This window comes from Chelonoidis abingdonii, chromosome 10 (assembly GCF_003597395.2).
Source record: "Chelonoidis abingdonii isolate Lonesome George chromosome 10, CheloAbing_2.0, whole genome shotgun sequence".
NCBI classification, from domain to species: Eukaryota; Metazoa; Chordata; order Testudines; family Testudinidae; genus Chelonoidis; species Chelonoidis abingdonii.
This window is the reverse complement of record NC_133778.1, coordinates 32852271-32873822: the sequence shown is the minus strand read 5'-3', so window position 1 is coordinate 32873822 and position 21552 is coordinate 32852271. Positions and strand designations below refer to the sequence as shown.

The window sequence follows — 21552 nt, the reverse complement described above, 5'->3', positions numbered from 1 at the left end:
ATACAATGTTGTTTTAAGTACTGCATTGAACATGGAAGCATGTAAGTGGTTTATCAGTACAGTGTGATAAAGTCTTCAGAAAAACCGGTTTCTGTAAAATCTGAATAATCCCATAGTGTAGACATACCCTAAGTTAGATCTCTGGATGTCTTATGCTAGGGCCTTGGCCTTTTGTCTCAGGATGATCATTGCTATCAAACCAGGTGGTCATGAAGTGGAATAGAAGAGAACGCATTACGCGTACTCTTGGGGGTAAGCAGAATTCTTCGGGGGGGACATCAACTCATCTAGATATTTACAACAGGCTACATAAAAAGCACTAGCAAAGTCAGTACAAACTAAAATTTCATACAGACAATGACATGTTTGTACTGTTCTATATACACTATACACTGAAATGCAGGTACAATATTTATATTCCAATTGATTTATTTTATAATTATTTGTTAAAAATGAGAACCTAAGCAATTTTTCAGTAGTACTATGCTGTGACACCTTTGCATTTTTATGTCTGATTGTGTAAGCAAGTAGTTTTTAAGTGATGTGAAACCTGAGGGGTAGACAAGACAAATCAGACTTCTGAAAGAGGTACAGTAGTCTAGAAAGGTTGAGAGCCACTGAACCTAGCTGCCTGAATAACAACAACATGCACTGAGAACTACAATGGAAAGAAAATCAGTAGTGGTGACAAAGGAAGTGTGATATATTTCAATATTTTGTCAGAAATGGGCCTGTTCAAGGCACGGGGTCATTATTCATTATTAACAACTATAGTTTAATTATTTCATTATTATAGCGTAACAAGAACATGATAAGAAAATGAATGATATACATCAGTAATAGTCAGCATATTGACATCCTGCTTACTTATTCAGGTCAGTATTTAACAGGTTTCAGGAACACTACATCTCAACTGTTTTAAATTACTGAATCAATTAAAATAATTAAATTTAAAGTTAAATGTAAAGCTTATCTAATACATGGCAACTACCATTTTGAGGAAGAGAAAATATAGCAACATTTTTAGCACCCACTCACACATCCTGAAATAATATATACACACACAGACACAGAAACAGACACACACTATCCTCATCAGGTTATATTTCACACATTTCAAGAAAGTGGCCCTATCTCATTCAGGCTGAAAATCTTTTTTTGCTTGGCCTTGAATCTCAAAAGACTTTACCCTGGGGTTCTGTTAAGCCCTGCCTCCTCTACTGTGTTACATAAGAAGGGTAAACAGAGGAACAGCAGAAGCAAGCTGTGAAACATTGCCTTCTAGGAAGTTAGGTGTGTGCCAAGAACAACGCCAAAGGGGGTGAGACAGATATTAACTTAATTTTCCAGTCATGCAAGATAGCTGAAAAGACATATGTTCACAGCTATTCAAACCCATAGGAACCACTGAAAATTACACAGGTATTTCTATCCTGGGCATTTTTAATGCATCAATTGAATAAAAGTTGTGTAACAGTTTACTAAGCTGCTCGCTTCACTAGTTACTGGCTAAAATCTCAATGCGTACTGAAATAAGGACACACTTTCTCTATAAAAGACTTTCAAATATAGTCAATAGGAAACTGTTACCCACTTTGAGATCCCTTCAGTTTCCTCAATTTGAGAAACAATGTGAAAGATGTCAGTAATTATAAGGATCTCCCCTATGGAGTTTAGCAGAACAGCATCGAGATTGGATCCATTACACACAATCAGATGCAGAATTAAAAAGGGATATCCTTGGAAGTAGGAGGATCATTCAGATCCCACTGTGACTCCACAAGAACTTGGGGAGAAGTTGTCAAAAGGAAGCTAAGCTTCAGTAGGTTCATTTTCCAATGTCATCAGTTTGGTGGCAGGTCTTCAACCAGCACTAAGGAAGTAAAGAGGATAGGTAAAAACAGAGCCATAAACTGCTATACTTTTTATTTTTTTGGTGGGGGAGGGGAGGAGAGGAGGTGTAAAAATATACAGAGCTAACTTAAAAAAAAACTCCCTCATTTAAACACCCAAATTGTTGAGTGCTGAGCTCTTTTGAAAATCTGGCCCAAAAAGACCAAGTCCCACTACAGTGGAATTTTGCTATTGAATTCAAAGCAGTCAGGATTTCACCTGAAGGTCTATCTAGTCCAATTAATTTTTTAAATATTTGTAATTTCAATCAAGACACAGGAAAACAGAAAAACTGAATTTTATTCAATCAGAAAATGGCATTAGTTATCAGCTTGACATACAACAGCAGTTAAAGTAAGAAAGATAGGCTTGTTTATAAGAGAGACTACTGTGAAACCTGATAGCATTACTCCAATACATGATGATAAATATCATAATGACTAGTTGTGGCTCTAACATCTAGAGACTCAAGAGTATGAATTTGCTTGTTCAGATCAAGTGCAACAAGTAAGGTTCCCAATCCTACATCAGGTCCTGTATAACTGTCATTCTTGCATGGCTTTGGAATGGTACAGAAATTATTGTTTAGGTTCTCTCTCACATATCAGTAACGGGGCAGACGTTTGAAGCTTCTCACCACCAAAACACCTTACCTATATTTCCACTAGGAAACAAGTGTCATATATGCAGGCTAGCCTAACTACCCACTGCTAGAGTTTGTAGTGCATCATTACTGCCAGTCTTAAAAGGGACATAAACTAGGTCTGTAGTTTTAAAAAAATAAGTTAAGACTACACATATATTACACATACCTCAGACTCTCTCTCCCAGTTAATGTTTTTAAATCATATTTCTTTAATCTATTGCTGTGTAAAATGCCAATAGGAATGTGTCCATAAAGGCAAAATTATTAGACTACTTAAAGGTGCTGTCAAATGCACAAAATGTGGGAATAAAAAATAATTCTCACTAATCTTTGTTATAGCCTATTATATATATAAAAAAGATGAAAGGTGTTCAGGCAGAAGAACAATTTTATAATTGGTGTATCCTTTTTAAAAGCATGCCCAATGAGCATTGATTTTTCAGCAAACTAACAATAGCTTCCAAATGTTGCCCAAGTCTGTTCAAGGATTTTGACTCAAATCTATCTCCTAGTTCCAAGTAGGAGTCAGCTTGCTTAAAAAAAATGAAGACTACTGCATACTCAGCTACTAAATATCATCCACCACTCCCTTCTGTAATCTCTCTGTAATGAACGTCATGCCAAGCAGGGTACAGGTGTATTGCTATTCTCACCACCTTGCTAGTCTCACCAGTAATCTTGCGAAATATGCCCTAGTACAGATATCCAAAAAAAGAATTTCAGACGCACTGGAATAAAATATTTCCCTAATCATCCTCACTTGGCTACAGGTTATCACTTCTTCAGATGAGGAAGGAGGGTTAAGTTGCTTATAGTTTTTTTGCTATTTCCCATATTCTCTTTTTGTGAATGTGAAACACCTCAGAAAAATCCCAGCCTAGAGGGTTTATAAGGCTGGCATTTTAATTTCTGTACCAACCACTGTTATTTACATGATAATGCAGTCAAAGACTTTTCATACTAGATATGTCATGCTCAATTTTCATTGGCAGATTGATATCAAACTATTCTAAAAAGTAGAAAGCAAAGTGATGAGAACATCAAGACTTATGTCTAACATAGTAAACCATAAAAAAGTTATAGAAATGAGAAAGAATGGGTGGTGATGTTTGTGATTGATGAGAGCATGGCTAAAGGGTAGAAACAAATGACACTGGATTCTTAAGAAGGGAGCATGCGGAGTTATGTATTGGGGGGGGTGTTTGGTTTGTTATAATCTAGAATTATTTTGGAAGATAGGCGGGGCACCTGGTAATTTGGTTCTTCAGAAAACCTGGTGTCATATTTTATTTTTTGACTTTCATAATATTGGATTAATTAGGCTTTTTTCCCCTCATTCTATTTGTAGTAAATATAAAGTTGTTAACCCATTCTGAAATGCGTGATTAGCATTTAGTGATACCTGACAGCGTATGAATTATTTAAACAGCCTGCCAAAAGTTTAAGGAAGTGGTAGGAAACCAGCAAATGAATAAAGAAGGGTCTGAATAAAAATTTAAACGTTGTCAACAATCAGATTGAAAAATAAAAATTCACAATCATTTCAGTGGCTGCAAAAATTTAGTCTTGTATTCTTCAAGACATTCTCATCAATAAAATTCTGTCTAGTGAGATTCAAGAGCAGAACACTGAGTGAGACATTTTCAACACTGCTAACTTTATCACAACTTTGCAATGATGAGAATTTAAGTCAGATTCCAAGCCTTCCAGCAGCTCTTCAGAAACCTTGTCTGTTCATCTTTGACACCAAAAAATGGCACAGATAATTCAGAGACTATGCCATTAAAAACAACTGAAAGGCAGACAAACTTGAGTTGCAACCTTCTTACTCTATCCTTGCCTTCAATATAGCACACAGCGAGAAATTTATAAAGAAATGATTGCAGCATTTCATCTTGGCTCCACTAATCTAGAAAGATTTTAACTCTTGTATCCACTTGATGCTGCAAGTGAAGAAAGAGCAACAACTAATTAAAAGACGCAATAACACTGAAGTGAGGTGACTGGCTGAACATGAAAAATGCCAAGGAAAGAATGTTTCCACTTACTGCTATCAATTCTATGTGTAAAAAGAAAGGCATAGAATATTGTGACCAAATAGCTGAAGATGCCAGAGATACATGCAAAGAAGAGAAAGATGATCTTTTCCATTGTATAAGAAAATGCCAAAAAGTGAGTACAGGTTTCTATATTTTAAGCATTTCAAAGTGAAGATCTAGATTTCTATACCTAAAGCATGTTTCTAAAGGAGGCTGTGTAACAGTTTACTGCATCAAGATGGTGGGAAAAAACTGAATTCAGAATCATGAGTTTTAAGACCCCATACTGCTGTCCATCCACAGTTCAGCATCAATTGAGTATTTTTAGTACACTTCAACTGACTTGGTTAAAACTTTACATACATTATGGTAGATACTAAAATGAAAACAAGTTGGTAAGTGATTAATATCTTAGGGCAGACAGAAAAAGTGGTAGGCCTTACTAGTTACTGGACTGAGACTATCAAATTCTTAAATTTTACTGAGAATTATATGCTATTATTTTGAATTAAGGGTGAAGAATAAACAGTGAATCAAATTATATGACGACTCAAGATTCATATTTTATTGGTTAAATGAAATTTGTGGGGTTTTCAATTTCTCATTTTGTCTTTAATCTGAATTATAGGAATGGGTGGGTGTGGTTCTGTGGCCTGCAATGTGCAAGAGGTCAGACTAGATCATGATGGTCTATTCTGGCCTTAAAGTCTAGGAGTCTAAAAGTGGTTTTCCCCCCTCAAATTGTGAAAACAAAACATGAACTGAATGCTCATGATTTTCTGACTACACAAACTTACTACTATTGTCTGTCAGCAGATGAAATTGCCAGTTGAGTATCAAATTCAAAGATCTGGATGCACTGCACTGAACAGTGGTAATTGCTACGCTTGAAACTGGAAAAATTCAAGTCTCTATGAAAAGCTGGTAGGAACTCTTGTTACCTATGTTAAGATCACTTAACTGTTGTCCCTCTGATAATGCTCAACAGAATTTTACTGAATGATTCTTCTGTGCCAGTGAATTCCTTGTCCCTTGCGGGTCTTTGAACATCTGCTTCCTTAGCAGAGAACCTCGTTAGTGTGCTCTGCTACTGTAACGTCCACTGGCCCTTGAGTTGGGAGGAGGAAGAGGAAGGAGGGAAATCTGGCCCCTTCCTGCTTCCCACTGAGTCAGACATTCTTAAATTTTAAAGAGATTTCATTTGTGAACAAAAGAATAGTTCCTTCAAAATAAGGGAAGCACTGCATCCAACATGGAAACTTGATTTTGGCCTCCTTACGTCCGTGTCTTTGTGGTAAAAACCTCCTTTCTGCAACTCTGAAGTTTCTGTATCACAAAGATGCTAAAACATCAATTAAAAACTCACTTCATACTCTCCAAAATTAATTTTAGGTAGGTAACTGCCTGGTGTTCTGATCATAGAGGCAGAACTTCTGAAGATGAGAAAAAGTGCAAACTACTGTGAGAACAACAGTTAAATGTCCTTAAGCATTAGAATACAGATTCATCTTTAGAAGATGTGAGGAGGGTATATTGTAAATAATGTAAATTTTATTTCAGGGATAATGAGAAAAGAATGCAGAATTTACTCTCTCCATATACAGCCAGGATGATATAATGACCTCACCCTAAAATCATTAGATTGTCACAAAATGGAAAGTCAACAAGCTCAAGCTTTTTTACAAAACTGTGCTTATTAAAATATTTCAGCCAGTCCTAATCTACATATTCGATCTTCAGAGAACCAACTTCTTGAGTGTATAACACTATCTAAAATCTAATTCAAATATACCCAGGTATGACAATCCCCACAGGCTGTTTGCAAGAATGTTTTAACTGAAGTTCATTTCTTGTGCTCAATACCTAGCAATGTGCCATTTTATTTTTAATAGGAGATGAGCTGTAATAAAATGGTGAGAATTACAGAGGTTTCACTGGACCCGGATTCAGAAAAGTGTAGGTATATTTTTACTTTTTACATAAAAGTCTAAGACAGATGTTTTCATACATGTTACTGAAAGACAAAAATTCAATACATGAAGATAAACAATCTTAAGAATGGTAAGCAATGCAAACATATTCAAGAATACAAAAGAATTCATTGCTGTGCTTAAATAAAAAAGTTTCCTTATTTAAAAAGAAAATGCACTTTTAAAGGTTTTTGTTGGCTTTGCTAGAGATACTACTTCGGACCACTAGGAGCTACTGTTAGCACAAACCATAAGAAAGAAAGAACTAGGCCCCGTCTAGACTACGCGCGAAAATCGATTTTAGATACACAATTTCAGCTACGAGAATAGCGTAGCTGAAATCGAATATCTAAAATCGATTTACTCACCCGTCTTCACCGCGCGGGATCGATGTGCGCGGCTCGCCATGTCGAATCCAGAACTCCGTTTGTTTTGGTGGAGTTCCGGAATCGATCTAAGCACGCTCTGGGTTCGATATATCCCGTCTAGACCAGACGCGATATATCGAACCCCGAGCAATCGATTTTAACGCGCCGAAACGGCGCGTAGTGTAGACATAGCCCTAGATGCAGCTTAAGGCTGCCAAAATGGAAACTGCAGAAACAGAAGAATGCTCTAAGTGAGCCTAAATAATTGTCTTGAAAATGGGAGTTCTCAAGCAGTCATGCAAATAGTTGCAGGCATGAAACATGCAAACCCATTACCTACCTCCCTGTCCTCTTTTGGAAAGAAAAATAAGCATGTAAAGAAATCCTCCCCTTCACTTTACATTTCTAAACAGTAACAGAGCAACTAATGTGTGTAGATCTTTCTGCTCCTAATAGAAATCACAGCAATCATATATTAGTCTCTCTAAAAGGTTACAAGCTAAATTCAGCAATGCTGGTAGAGTGATCTAAAATATATCAGCAAGCTCACTGTACGTAAAGCTGGAGGGGGAAGAACCCTTCCTCTGGAAGGGAACTAGGGTTCCTGCTGTTGCACTCAATAAGGATTTCTACTGAGTGTGTCAAAGCATCTTTAATTCACACAGGGACTCCCCGTATACATTCTACTAGCATGAGTACCTGTGCAGAGCAACTAAACTGTCATAACTCCCATCTATCTGAGTTGTCTCAGTTATGCTGGCCAGTCCTCTCATATAAGTAAGGCCCGATTTAGTCACGGGCACATTTAGTAAAAATAATGGACAGATCACAGACAATAAACAAAAATTCACGCCCCGCGACCTGTCAGTGATTTTTATTAAAAGTACTTGTGACTAAATCTTGGGGGAGGGGGGGAAGTGCGTCACCTGGGGACCCCTGCTGGGGGCTGCCGACAGCAGCTGCTCTGGCCACACTGGGGGACTCAGGCAGTCCCCAGGGCCAGCCACACTAGTTAAAGAAACTAGTTAAAGCAGGGACGGCAAGTCTATTGCAATAAAAAAAACCCCTAGAAATACAGATTAATATATTCTTGTGTTTCCCTGCTTAGACAAACATAAATGCATTGTCACACTAGTTGGACCAACAGTCCATCTAGATAGGTAATCTGTCTCCAATAGACATCAACAACAAATCCTTTAGAAGGATGTGTAAAACCGCTACAAAGCAGAGTTATGCATCAAATGCAAAAGGTTTTTTAAGCAGATTGCATATTTTCAAGAGTCATTTGGGTTACTTACATTGTTGTTGCGTGTTTCTACAGCTGGAAACTTTCTGACTATGAATTTGACAGCAGATTCCAGGTTTTTGTCGATAAGATATGATGGTTTTGCTTTGGGGTCCCCACATGCCTACAAAAAAAAAAAAAAAAAAAAAAAGAAAGAAAGAAAGTGAACTAAAAAATACATTCATTCATCTTGCTAAAATTAAGTAATTGTAGCAAGTCTCCAGCCAGAAACTAGAAAGACTTATTGGGTTTTAGTGAGCAGGTGATAAAATGAGTAGGCAGAGTGCAGGGATTGTCATAGCTGGAATATGCAATGGGAGACAGTACAGAGATGCTCCTCTACTGAAAAAAATGCATGGAAGTTTCAAAGCAGTTAGTGCAGAACAGCAGTGAGGGGAAAAGCTCAATCCTAAAAGAAGAAAAAGATATTTTACTTCTATTCATGGTTTGAGGTAGGGTTGTATTCATCTGACGCTAATAAACTGTTGGAAAATCCAATCATACAATCATCCATAGAGGAGTGTGCTGGGCATATTAAATAATTAGTGTATCCTATGTGAAGAAAAATAGGAAACAAACTGTATTTAAGTTTTTCTCCTTCATTGTATTCTGCAAGACAGTTCTCCCTCCTGAAATTAAGGTACCAAGTTTTGCCTCATCTAAAGAAAAGGACTATTTCCAATAGTTAGAAGCATGTTAAATTTACGCTGATTGTAAATTAAATTTTAATTGTTCCCCTGACCCTAAGCAAAATTACAGTACTGCTGTCGGCTGTACTTTAAAAACAGCACTTCAAGCAATTATACAAAATATGTATAATACATGGTTCTTAAATGAAAATGTTAACTCTGAAGTAACTGATTTGGCCACATCAGCAGTACAGAGTTCTCTGGGCAACCAACTAATCAACCATCTTCATCAGATGATGGTGATCCTGCAAACCTAACTGAATGTTTCTTTAGAAACTTACTATTATGAACTTCAGTGACAAACTGCATAGACCACTGAGCAATGCTGTACTGTTTAAGTGTGTGAGAAGTGTAATTAAAGGAGCATTATCTACAAGACAAAATATTGTGCTCAAACTGTACTTCCATTCAAATATTTACAGTTTCATATTCCCCATAGGAATTAATATAACATCTGTGTCTCATGCAAACTAAATCACATGCTATATGCTTCTACACAAGATAGTGACCTAGGATGATAGCTCATTTTAATACTTTTCTATATTGATTTCTATGGCTGTCGTGGATTAGAGAGACAGAAGTCATGGAGTATGAGACTGATCTGAAAGCGGGCAAGCGGGCAGAGGGAAGGTGAAAAGCTTTGCAAACCTTCCAAACTTGTCCTTGCTGGGAAAGCATTGTAACAAAGAGAGAAAAAATTACACATAAATAAAATATTCTCAAACTCTGGCATCATTACTTTTAAATGAATTTAATGCACTTATCTATAGTCAACAAATTAAGGTTATGGCTATATTTAACATACTTTCTGCTGGACTGCCATTCTAAATATACACAAACTATTACATTTAGTTATTACAATTAGACTACTGTACAACAATGTTCTGAGTGCAATACATGTTGCATCATGTCAGTTCCCCTCATATTCTTTTCAAACCAAGTTTGGGGAGGGAGTGGGGTTAACAAAAGACAGCACATGCAACTATAAAAAACTAGAGAAAGACTGTCAGTGAATTTTACATACCTGAAAAAGAAATGGTAGCCAAGAATAAAAAATAAGTCATTATAGTATAATTCTAAAATTCCTGCTCATATTACATTGTGGTTTTCCAGAAAATCTGACTATGCAAATATATCTGCACCTGAGAACCACAGCTGCTAGTTGTCCTGTGGAGAACAAATTCAATACTAACCTTTCTTGAACTGTCACCTCTAACTCTCTACAATACTTCAAAAAGTAGTTACAATAAAACCAAAAAATTGAATGCCCACATTTTTAATGAGGAACAATAATTTTTGCTTCAATAGTCTCACAAGCAAGCACTACAAGTTGAAATTTATTTAAGCATACACAGAATCAGTCCATACAGTACACTTCCTTTAGTTTTAAAGTTATTTTTCCATTTTCAAAAAATTGAAAGCTATTGCATTATTGTATGCAAGAAAGTCAAGAAAGTAAAAAATTCAAGCTTTCAAATTTAGGATTCAAAACTTTACAGGTTGTCATGGGTTCATCTGCATCTCTATGGAAAATCATCTCAGTTTAATTTATGAGTTCTACTTATAATCATTTCGCATTCATATTCTTTCCTCTTTGAAGATAGGGCCAGAGACTAAGAGCCTTTTCTTCAGCTACTGGTTGAGATCTCAAACCAAAATTATAAAATATACAATACTAATGTCAATTTAATATTTGATAGATTCAGAAAGAAAAATGTGTAGTCCTTTTACTTAGTGGCGTAACCTGAAAGTAACCTCAAAATTTCTCCCTATGTATACACTGCAGCTTAATCACATAATTTAGGGCCTGAACCAAAGCCCACCTAAAGTCAATGTCACAACTCCCACTTATACCAATGGGCTTTGGATCGTACCATTAGCCTTTTAAAAATTGTTGTTGGAACCTTGAGGCAGAGAAGGGTAAAAACATTTTGTAACCCAGCTAGCAAGTATTTATATGTTGGTTCATCATCAAAATATGAATTGTAAGCTTTTTTTGGAAACATTTTGCTTAGAATTTTCAATATTAAATCTGTAGTTAGATACTCAAAAAACTTTTCAAATCTGAATGATTCCTTTGAAGACTAACAACATTTTTTTTAAAAAAAGTGCTTCAATTTCAAAGTTTTCCACATTTTCTTTCCAAAAGCTTGCCTTCACGTTCTGAAGGGAGGTTCATGGGGTGTTCTGGTGACAAGACATAGAGTCTGTGATGTTCAGAAGAGGGTAGAACATAGCAGTTTTGAGAGCATTTCAACTACACCACGTGCTTGCTGAACACTTCAATGGTAACATGGTATTTTACTCCCTACCTCCTTTTCCAATATTCCAGGGATTCGCCTGAATGTCCACCTAAGAGCCCTAGCATTTGATTTGGAGTTAGGAGACTGGCTGATGTGACTATTCCTTAGGCAGCTGGCATAGCAGCTTAACTGCATTGCATCGACACTTAGCTGGCTTAGGGCCCATCAAGTGTCTGTACCAGCAGCAATTCCTCAGAAGCCTACCAGAAGGAAAGGGAAAGTATCAGGGAAGATTTCTAGGCCAGCTGGTGGGGAAGCAGCTCTTATTTTGGATGGAAATCAAGAGTAACAGCAGATGCATTGGCCAAGAAGGGATCAATACCAGCCAACAGTTCAGCCTAGACATCCTCTACATATCCGTGAAGTTAGCATGTATGTAAACTCCACTGATACTGCAGCTCACATACAAGTTGTGGGGACTGTGTATCGAGTCAGAAGATGCACTAGCTTCTTTACTATTGCCTCCTTGCTCAGAGTTAGGGCTTTCAGGAAGTTTATAGGGAGAGCTGCCTTTTCCTGCCCACATGAACAAATTGTTCTTAACTAGGGCATTCCCAGGTTCATCAGTCTCCCTGGGATGGGAGTCCTTGGACGAGGTAGCACGGTGAATATCCTGTAACTCCCAGCACTGTTCTAGCAAGCAGTAATGTAAGATGTAAAGCTATCTTTAAAGTTACTCTGCACCTGTTCTACATTTCACAGGTTCTTGCTCTAAAGTCCTCACCCCTAAGGAATCCCCAAAGACCTGGTTTCAATCAGGAGGAACAGGAAACAAGTTTAGTTTCTGGAAAGAAAATAGAGATACAAAACTTGAATTAAAAAAAATTATACTAGAAGAGTGTTGGACTACATAGATTTAGCAAGTGATTTTTGGAGCGTAGTCACATTTTAGAAGATCATATGAAAGCAGGAAAAAGATATGGAATCTTCAAGTGGCTTCATCACTACTATCAGTTTTACTTTAAACATACTTTCACATATACTATTTCTTACTCCTGTAGTGAGAAAAACATATCATTTTCTTCTAATACGAGAAAGGTTCGAGTCAGTAAGCTTTCATACTGAAAACTGAGTTCTATGCGAAGCATTACAGCGAGACCTCAACCTGCAGGGAAAGAGGCCTGAAAACAGAAAACTTCTGACTACTTTTCCCAAATCATCATAAAACTGAAGTTTCCTCAAGATTAGAGCACTGATTCAACATTTCAGAACTTATGTTTACCTACGTCAACCCATCTGTTTAGGTGATCAGTACTGTCATTGATAAAATCTGCAAGATGAATACAGAGATACAGATAAACAAAACTTGGCTTAATTGGGTAGCAGTACATCCAGAAGATATAAAAAGTAACCAATACTGTAATACCTCGGATTCATATATTTCTAAAACTGAAGTTTTTATTTAGATCGAATCAAAGACTAATGTTCACCCGTTCAAGGAAATGCAGTGCACCAGACTAAAGGAGTGTGTCAATGCTTAAAGCATCAGGATCCTTCTCCCTTTATCATATACTTTTCCTTCCTTTCTTCCATGCATCATGGCCATTGCTCAGTAACTGATCTACTAATCACGCTTTCATTCAGAAATGGTTTTCACAGGATGACAACAACCACCACCACTCTTCCACTGGGCGAAAGATAAGTCTCAGCACAGTTCCCAGACCCCCGTTGGCAGATGGAGCAAGGAACCAAGCTTGGTTACCAGGCCAGCTACTGCTACACCAACATCTCTTTCATCATTTGTGTGACACCGCATGCAACTTCATTTCTGTACTCTTCCCACACTAGACCTCTTGTCACACTCTCGGAGTTGTCAAAGGACTGCATGTATGCAGCTCATGCCCAGAACATTCACTCCACTACCCAGAAAAAAAGAGTGAAACTGAGCAGTCCTATGCTAGTGTCCTCTGCTGCTGCTACTGAGGAGTCAGTAGCAGAATTAACAGTATAATATTATCTGGGTGAGGTAGTAGAGAGAGAAAAGACAGGGATGATGAAAACACCACTCAGAATAAAAGTCCAAGTAAATAGTGGGTAGTGTTTTTTGGCTAATACAAGTGCAGTGTTAAGAACCAACTTTAACCCCTCTTTTGCCAACTGCAGCAACCAGGGACACTATGGTACAGCGTATGCCAGTCTGAGACAATTGGCCTCACTTTGCACTCTAGAATTCACCTTAGGTGAGCTAAAAAAACTACATTAATAGATTTCAGTAGGAGTAAGGGTTAGTTTGCTTAACAGTAACCACAACACCACACAGACATCTTTTTTCCCCCTAACTACTCAAAAGAGTGAAATCAAAAGTAAAAGAAGAAAGGTTATGAGACAGATAAAAACAACTGGAGTAAAGAGAAGTGAAAAAAGTGAACAATTTTAGAGGAAAAGTAAGATTTTTAGATACCAGTCAAATAAAAGTTGGATGTAAAATTTTTCAATCGCCCATTTGACTGTGTGGTGTATGGTGCTGAGAATATAGTCCAATAAAAATTAAACATTTTGCTATTAAATCTAAAGCACTTGATTTTTTTTAAAGATTCAGTATCTTTAGATGCTCTTCAGTCTCGATACCTGGCTAGATGCAGATGCCCCATTCTTAACTAAGTGGGTTGATGTAATTATGTATTTTTGTTTCTGATCTATGGCCACAGAATGCAATGGTGACTTTCCAACACTTCCAAAAAATCAAATCAAGACCTTAAAAAAAAAATTTTACAACTAAGGGTATGGCTACACTTGGAAATGTGCAGCACTGGGAGTTACAGCTGTGGTCGTACAGCTGTGTAGGACCAGCGCTGCAGTGTGGCCACACTGACAGCTACCAGCGCTGCAGTGTGGCCACATCTGCAGCATTTGCAGCGCTGTTGGGAGTGGTGCATTGTGGGCCGCTATCCCATCATTCAAGTGGCTGCAACGTGCTTTTCAAAAGAGGGGGGTGGGGTGGAGTGTGACAGGGAGCGTGCGGGAGACAGAGAGAGTGGATTTTTGGAGCAGACACTGTGACAGCTCCCTGCCTTGCAAGTTCAAAAGAGGGGGGTGGGGTGGAGTGTGACAGGGAGCGTCGGGGAGACAGAGAGAGTGGATTTTTGGAGCAGACACTGTGTGACAGCTCCCTGCCTTGCAAATTCTGGCCATTTCCCCCACCCCTCTCTCAATCACTCTTAAATGTAAAAAGGCTTCAGACCAGATAAGCAGCTTCTCCGACGGACTCCCTCCCCCCCGCCGTGCTGTTTGTCTCCTCAAGCAAACAGCTGTGAACATTCCAAAGCCTCGGCTCGGCTCGCTCGCTGGAGCAAAGAGCAGCTGTGTTTGGTAGCTCCGGGGAGTACCTTCCGGTTTGTTGTAGACAGGAATTCTGGGATACCTCTTAATACCCTGGAGGCCAATAACAGCGCTGGTGAGTGTCCACACCTGATGAGCAGCGCTGCATCACCAGCGCTGGATTCGCTACACCCGTAGCAGACCAGGAGCACAGCCAGCGCTGCAGCCAGGGAGTTGCAGCGCTGGCTGAGCTTTGTAAGTGTGGACACCGAGTAAGTTGCAGTGCTGTAACTCCCTCACCAGCGCTGAAACTTGCAAGCGTAGCCAAACCCTAAAGCAGCATTCCTGGAATGCAGCATTCAGAAGCTACGAGCTTCCAGCTGCTTCAGAGCTAGAATACTGTGCTCAAGGAATCTTCTCCAAGTCATTTCCAAATTCTCTTCTATGCTACTTGACAGATGTAACATAACTATGCTGGGAAAGATGATGCAACACAAGCATCAAGATCAATACATGGAATTCTATTTTAGAAATAAAGTCTCATTAAATAATAGAGACATTAGATTCCTATCATGTTACAGAGCATGTGTTTCCTCAGCAATCTATACTAGGATGGTAGCTTGCTACAGTTCGTGTCCTCACCTTAAGATGAAGATTTTTCCCCATGATGAAATAACATCAAACACAAATCTGGAACAGAGTCAAAAATTATATCAAAGAACCATAGGATTTTAGTTGCTACATTTTCATTCCTAGCTAATGTGTGCTTATGACAGTAAAAGCAGATAATTTTAATTTGATGTCAGATAGTCTGACCAAGATCTATATAAGCACAATTTGTCAAACGGAGTTTCTTTTAGTGAATAAAGAGACAATGTCAAGTCTTTTTAAAATGTGTTTCCTTACTTGTTAAGAAAAGCTTAGACAGTTTTGAAGAACTTACAGTAATAAAAGGAATCAAGTAACATGGAATAAGGTATCTCAGTCTGGATAAGGAAAACAATCTAGGCAGTTTCACTTTCTGGTTCACATCCACTAGGACAATACCGCAATATCTGGATAGCAACACTGCAAGGATATATCCAGGGAGAGGCTCTTTTGTCTGGTATAATTACACCATTACAATAAGAGTTAATTTGGTTACAGTAAAACACAAAACCTAATGTATTTTACTCTACTGAAAAGATCCACCAAATTACTGTGTGTGGCCATACAGGTCACATAATCAGGTCATAATCAGACAAGATCAAAGGAGCTCACATATAAAAGACACTATCAGCCTTTAAGATATGGCAACATGGTCTAGTGCAGACGTGGGCAAAGTACGGTGTGTGGGACCGTCCTGCCCGGCCCTTGAGCTCATGTATGGGGAGGCTCACCCTGGCTCCTCCCCTGCTGTCCCCCCTCCCCTACAGCCTCAGTGCGACACAACACCAGCGCGGGAGGGGGCTGCACTGCGAGGGCAGAAGGAAGGGACGCTCACCTGCCGCCTCAGGGGAGCAGGTGTGCGGAGCAGGTGGCGGGAGCGTGGCGTGGTGAACACGGGCGGGGACTCAAAGGAACACTGGGTAGCAGGCCGGAGAGAAGCGGCACTTTGAAGGGGGAAAACACCTCTTCTCTCCGGCTGCCCCTGCTCCTCCTGAGTCCCTCCGCCCATGTTTGCAGGGCCGCATTCTGAAAGGGGCTTGGGGGGTGGAGGGAGGGTACCAGGGGGGCTGTAAGGAGGCAGGGATGTGACTAGGAGTTGGGGCAATCAGGGAGCAAGAGGGTTGGATAGGGGGTGGAGTCCCAGGAGGGGGTGGTCAGAGGACAAGGAGTAGGGGTGGATGGATGAGTTGGAGGTTCTAGGGGGACAGTCAGAGGGCGGGAAGTGGGACAGGACAGACAATGATAGGGGAGGCAGAGTCTTCCCTACCTGACCCTCCACACAGTTTTGGAACCTCGATGTGGCCCTCAGGTCAAAAAGTTTGCCCTAGTCTAGTGGATTAAGTATTGAATTGAAATCAGGAGACCTAGAGTTATCCCCATTTTATCCTGCTATCCTGAAGACATGTCAAGTCTCACTCACTGTATGTGAGACTCACTCATTAGCATGCTCTCTCTCACACACAGCTTATTATCTCACTCATTTTGAGTAAATATATAAAGATATAAAATATTTTTACTCAGGTGCTGAAAGAGACAACAATACATCTGGGGCCTCAGGCGGGGCTTAGAGCTTGGAAAGCAGCTTGTGTACTGTAGTAAGCATGGAGACTACCAGTTTGTGTTCTACATGCACGCAAGAGGAGACAGGAGGCTACAAAGAGAGAGAGAGAGAGAGAGAGTGTGTGAGAGAGAGAAAATACCTGATGGTCAAAAAAAATATGAGTTCACCCACAAAACAAGCAGGACGTGATCCAAAGTTTCCAGGTTCTGCAAAATATAGTTCAAAATTTAAATCACAGTGGACAAATTCATGGCCATTGTCCCGGCAGCACACCAGACTTCAAAAAAAGTGCTACTTTTTTCTGTACAGGGTTGCCAGGCCTGTTTTAGTTTTATCTGACTCAAATGCATGAGACGAGAGTGTTCAGTCCTGTTCTAAAGAGTAAGACACCATTCAGACCAAAACTCTGACTAGATGCGACACGGTTCTCTATTATCCAAGTCAAGCTGGAAAATCCTAAGCCATGTTTCAAGTTTGAGCCACCAAAAATAGTTATATAAACCACAAAGGGAGCCACATGCAACATAAAAAGCATATGAATAAAATGTGAAAGGTAATTAGACATTAAAAGAAATGTGGAACCTGAATCCTTTATCTACAGTTTGTTAGTTTCAAATTAAATAAAGTCAATCTAATTATTTTTACAGTCATTTAATGTATTATTATATTTAATTTTAATTATTTAATTTTAATTTATTTTGGAATCTGATTAAGTTTTGCTGTAAATGTAATATGAGCAATCATATACAAACCAAATATTTGTACTGTAGCGTGTTTTTCAAATGTATGATCATTATGACAAGGCAACAGGCAAAATAAACATAGCGTATTGATAAGAGGTTTTTTTGTTAGGTTTATATAAGAAGGGTTTAGTTTTTAATATTTCTCTTTTTATTCCAATCAACAAATAATTGTTTTTATGAAAATCCACTGGTTTGCATTGCTTATAGAATTTTCACATGCTCTAGTAGTCCCCAAACTTTTTACCTCGCGCCCTCCTTGCCCCTGCCTACACACCCCTTCCCAAGGCAGGGAGCAGGGCCACGGCTCCAGGAGATAGGAGGATGCGGACGAGGGTAAGGGGCCCGAGGCTGGGGCCATGGCTGGGGCTGGGGCCAGGGCCAAGGCCAGAAATGGAGCTGGGTGGCGCTCCCTCCCCACCCTCAGTGGGGGCTGACCTAGGCCCCAGCTACATCCCCCCAATGTTCCTCCACACCACCTCCTAGAGGAGTGCACCACACCATCTGCCCTAATATGAATTAGGACATTTAAGGGTTTCGTATGCAACAGTAACCAGTGTACATATTAAACAAACTATTAAACAGCTGGCTGGATTGAAAACCTGGACTACTGGATGTCGCCAATGACCAAAGATGAGAGTCCATGTCTTAAGCAATCTTCTAACACATGACCCGGAAAGTCTCACCCCTTTGATTTTGACTCTCACCCTTTGGAGCTGTAAATCTCACTCTTAAGGACAGCTAACTCTTGGCATCTCTGGATCTGCTGTGTGATCCTGAGCAGACCACTCACCCTCTCTGAATCTGTCTCCCCCTCTTCCCCTGCCTTGCTAATTTAGATTGTAAATGTAAGCATCTCAGCGCACAGCCCAACACTTAATATGTTTGTTCAGTCTCTAGCACAGACTCTAAATCTAGGTTGGAGCCTCTAGTTGATACCCTAACAAACAACATTTTACAATGAAAAACACTGAGTTTTAAAATATTCCAGTACAATTTGAGAAAAATGCGTAATTGTGAACAAGGAAATAAATGCACAGAGGATACATCAGAGCAAAGGTATAGCAAATTTATATTATGTTTCTACAAGGCAGAAATACTTTTTTACCCTACTATCCCCTTCTCCTCCTTTCGGCTACCTTAGCCCAGCCCATTCCCCTTGCTCCAAATGATGTAGAAGGGAAACATCCCCAAAATAGAACCTTTGTATTAGTAATGAAGGTGCAACTTTCAGCTGGACAGAATACAGTTGGAAATTACATCATTATACACTTCTATTCTCCAACAGAACCTACACATCTTTGAATGTTCCTGAACTAAAGGGTCATCCTTAGAAGCACAGCACATTCTCGCTCCTACATAAACCACCAAAACACATTCTCTCTTTTCTTTTTGAATGCAATTTTAAAGGAAAATATTGCTATTGACCGTAACTACACTGATCCCCAAAAAACTAAAATTATCTTTTGATCAGATAAGTAATTATTTCATATATAAAGAAATCACAACAATGCATGGAGTAATTTGCACTCCAAAATAATGAACTATACATACATTATTCTGTTGTCACTGAAAATACAATACTTGCCATCCACTGAGGCTGCCTTTATAAAAAAAGCTTCAGTTGCTAGAGTAATCACTTGTGTAAGATAAACAGGAACTAAGCCCTATGTTTAAAAAGATGTAAAAATGGCATAAAATGACAGAAATTATTAAAATGTGAAAGTAAAGAATTGGACTGACACAGTATCACTCCGCACTTAGGATCTGTAGCCTGTGTCAGAACCAGTAGATTAACCACATGTTGATTTAACCCAGGGATTGGCAATCTTTGGCACGCAGCCCACTGGGGTAAGCCCCTGGTGGGCCATGCTGGTTTGTTTACCTGCCATGTCTGGGAGCCAATCACAGCTCCTAATGGGGGGGGGAGGGGGGGGAAGCCACAGCCAGCACATCCTTCGGCCCATGCCACTTCCCACAGCCCCCGTTGGCCTGGAGGGGCGAGCCGGGGCCAGTGGGAGCCACGATCGGCCGAACCTGCGGACATGGCAGGTAAACAAACCAGCCTGGCCCGCCAAGGGGCTTACTCTGGAAGGCCACGGGCCAAAGGTTGCCGATCCCTGATTTAACCTTTGATCTAGTAATTGTTGGGGACATTACAGAAGGGCTCCACTATCTTTTATTAAAAAAATATGGAACACAGAGTGACAGGTTGTTATACCTAAAACCCTGCATATCTTAAAATGAACATTTAAAAAACCACAGAATTCAAAGCGAGACTTTAGTACATTTATACTGATTGCTCACAGACATTTAGGGCTAGATCCACAGAGATTTAGATGCTGCACCACTCAGTGTTGCAATACCTACCTGAAAGGAACCTTGTCACCCAGTGGTATCCACAGCCCTGAGCTAGACTCCTAAGATCCCAATACAACACCGGGGAGAGACAGGTGCCTAAGAAAGAGATCCACAAAAGCAAACATGCTGAGCAGGAAGCCACTTAAGCTAGTCAATAGGAAATGCCAAGGAGAGGGGTATGGCTAAGCCCCATTACTCAAAGAGAGTTAGGAGCTGATGTCTTGGTCAGAGGGAAGCGTCTGTCTCTGCTTGGGATTCTCAGCCATGAATTCTCTCCTGGAATTAGTCACCAAATAGATTTTTAGCACGAAATACCAGAGGAGGAGATGGTCATAGAGCCCCCTTTGTAACTTTTATCCCTGCACTCACCCATTATGAGAGAACCAGGTTCAATTCCCCCTTCAGCCGGATAGAAAGAATGTATTTAAACTTGTGTCTCACCCCTCTCAGGAGGACCCTCTACTCACTGAGCATTCTGGGGCAGGTGTCACTCTCTCCTGTTAAAGCTGTTCCACTTTGTATAAATAACCACTGGATCAGAGAATGTGATGACCCTATAAGCCCAGTGGTTAGGGCATTCAGCTGGGAAGTGGGTAACACAGGATCCAGTCCGCCTTCTCCAGTGCATATTAAAATTATTTATACAGTGGAATGGCTTCAACAGGAGAGCTTAAGAAAGACCTGCTGCTCCAGAATACTCGATAGGCTACTGGTCAGTGCACTATCCCTGAAATTCCTACTCCACTTTAGGCAGAGCAGAACAGAACCTGGGTGACTGCTTTAACCACTGAACTAAAACTTTTGGGGTACATGACCAACACACCCTTCTCCTGTTTTGTGTGGGATTAGGAGTGTTCCGATCACATGATCGGGACCCACACGTGAGACAAGCACGGGGAACGCCTTGTTTGAGGATCCCATTAGGGTTTCGGCACGAGCTATGTACCCAAGCACTAGACTGAGGCAGCTGTGTGCATTCTCAAAGGCAAAGCTTAGGTACCTAGGGAACTTTAATGGTAGAAATTTAGGTGCATAGGGACTTTTGGTGCCCCCAGAGTTAGGTGCCAGTTGAGTAGTGGTTTTCAGGATTTCAGTGCCACCTAAATATTGGACTTTAGCACATAAGTCCTTTTGTGGATCTAGCTCTTAGTATTCTTCCTCTGCTAGCTGCTGCGTACACAAGGATGTTCATAATCCAAAACACAGCCACACAGTCATATTTCTTGACTGCCAGTCTTAATAGTTTCCCTTTAAATAAATCTATTGAGTCCAAGCGCCCAGGTAAATCAACTTTATGCACAAATCAGTTAAATCCATATGCCAAATGCCAAACAAACTAAGGGCTGAAAAGAAGATAATCTTAAAAAATTGCCCTGCAAAATCCCCCACCCAATGAAACTTCACGGAGGTGTCCTGATGTAAATTAACTACCTTCGGAAAAAGTTGTTAGATTCTATAACAGATGGCATGAAGATTACTAAATACCTATGGACGCTAGCTAGGAGGATAGAACTGTTCACCATGTCAAAAGCTACACTGACAAAGAAAGAGCAATGAGCAGAAAGGAAGACTCATCAGATGGAGAACTGAAGTTTGTGACCGTAGTGAAAGCCAGACTGGGAATTCATTGAAACTATTAGCGCAGGGGTAAGCAACCTGTGACACATGAGCTGATTTTCAGTGGCACTCACACTGCCCGGGTCCTGGCCACCGGTCTAACGGGGGGTCTCTGCATTTTAATTTAATTTTAAATGAAGCTTTTTAAACATTTTAAAAACCTTATTTACTTTA

General features: G+C 39.8%; 1 protein-coding gene across 4 annotated transcripts in view; it reads right to left on the bottom strand.

Moving 5' to 3' along the window:
- The window catches only part of NCKAP1 (NCK associated protein 1), a 114275-nt gene that overhangs the window by 83508 nt on the left and 9215 nt on the right, over window positions 1-21552 (bottom strand). For 2 of the 4 annotated variants that reach the window (XM_032783790.2, XM_032783789.2), the window contains exons 2-3: window positions 9539-9556; window positions 8215-8325 (exon numbers count right to left, since the gene is read on the bottom strand). In XM_032783790.2, coding sequence (XP_032639681.1) covers window positions 8215-8325; window positions 9539-9556 — 129 coding nt within the window. The remainder of the gene's footprint in view (window positions 1-8214; window positions 8326-9538; window positions 9557-21552) is intronic. The other 2 variants (XM_032783792.2, XM_032783791.2) reach the window with 1 other exon arrangement.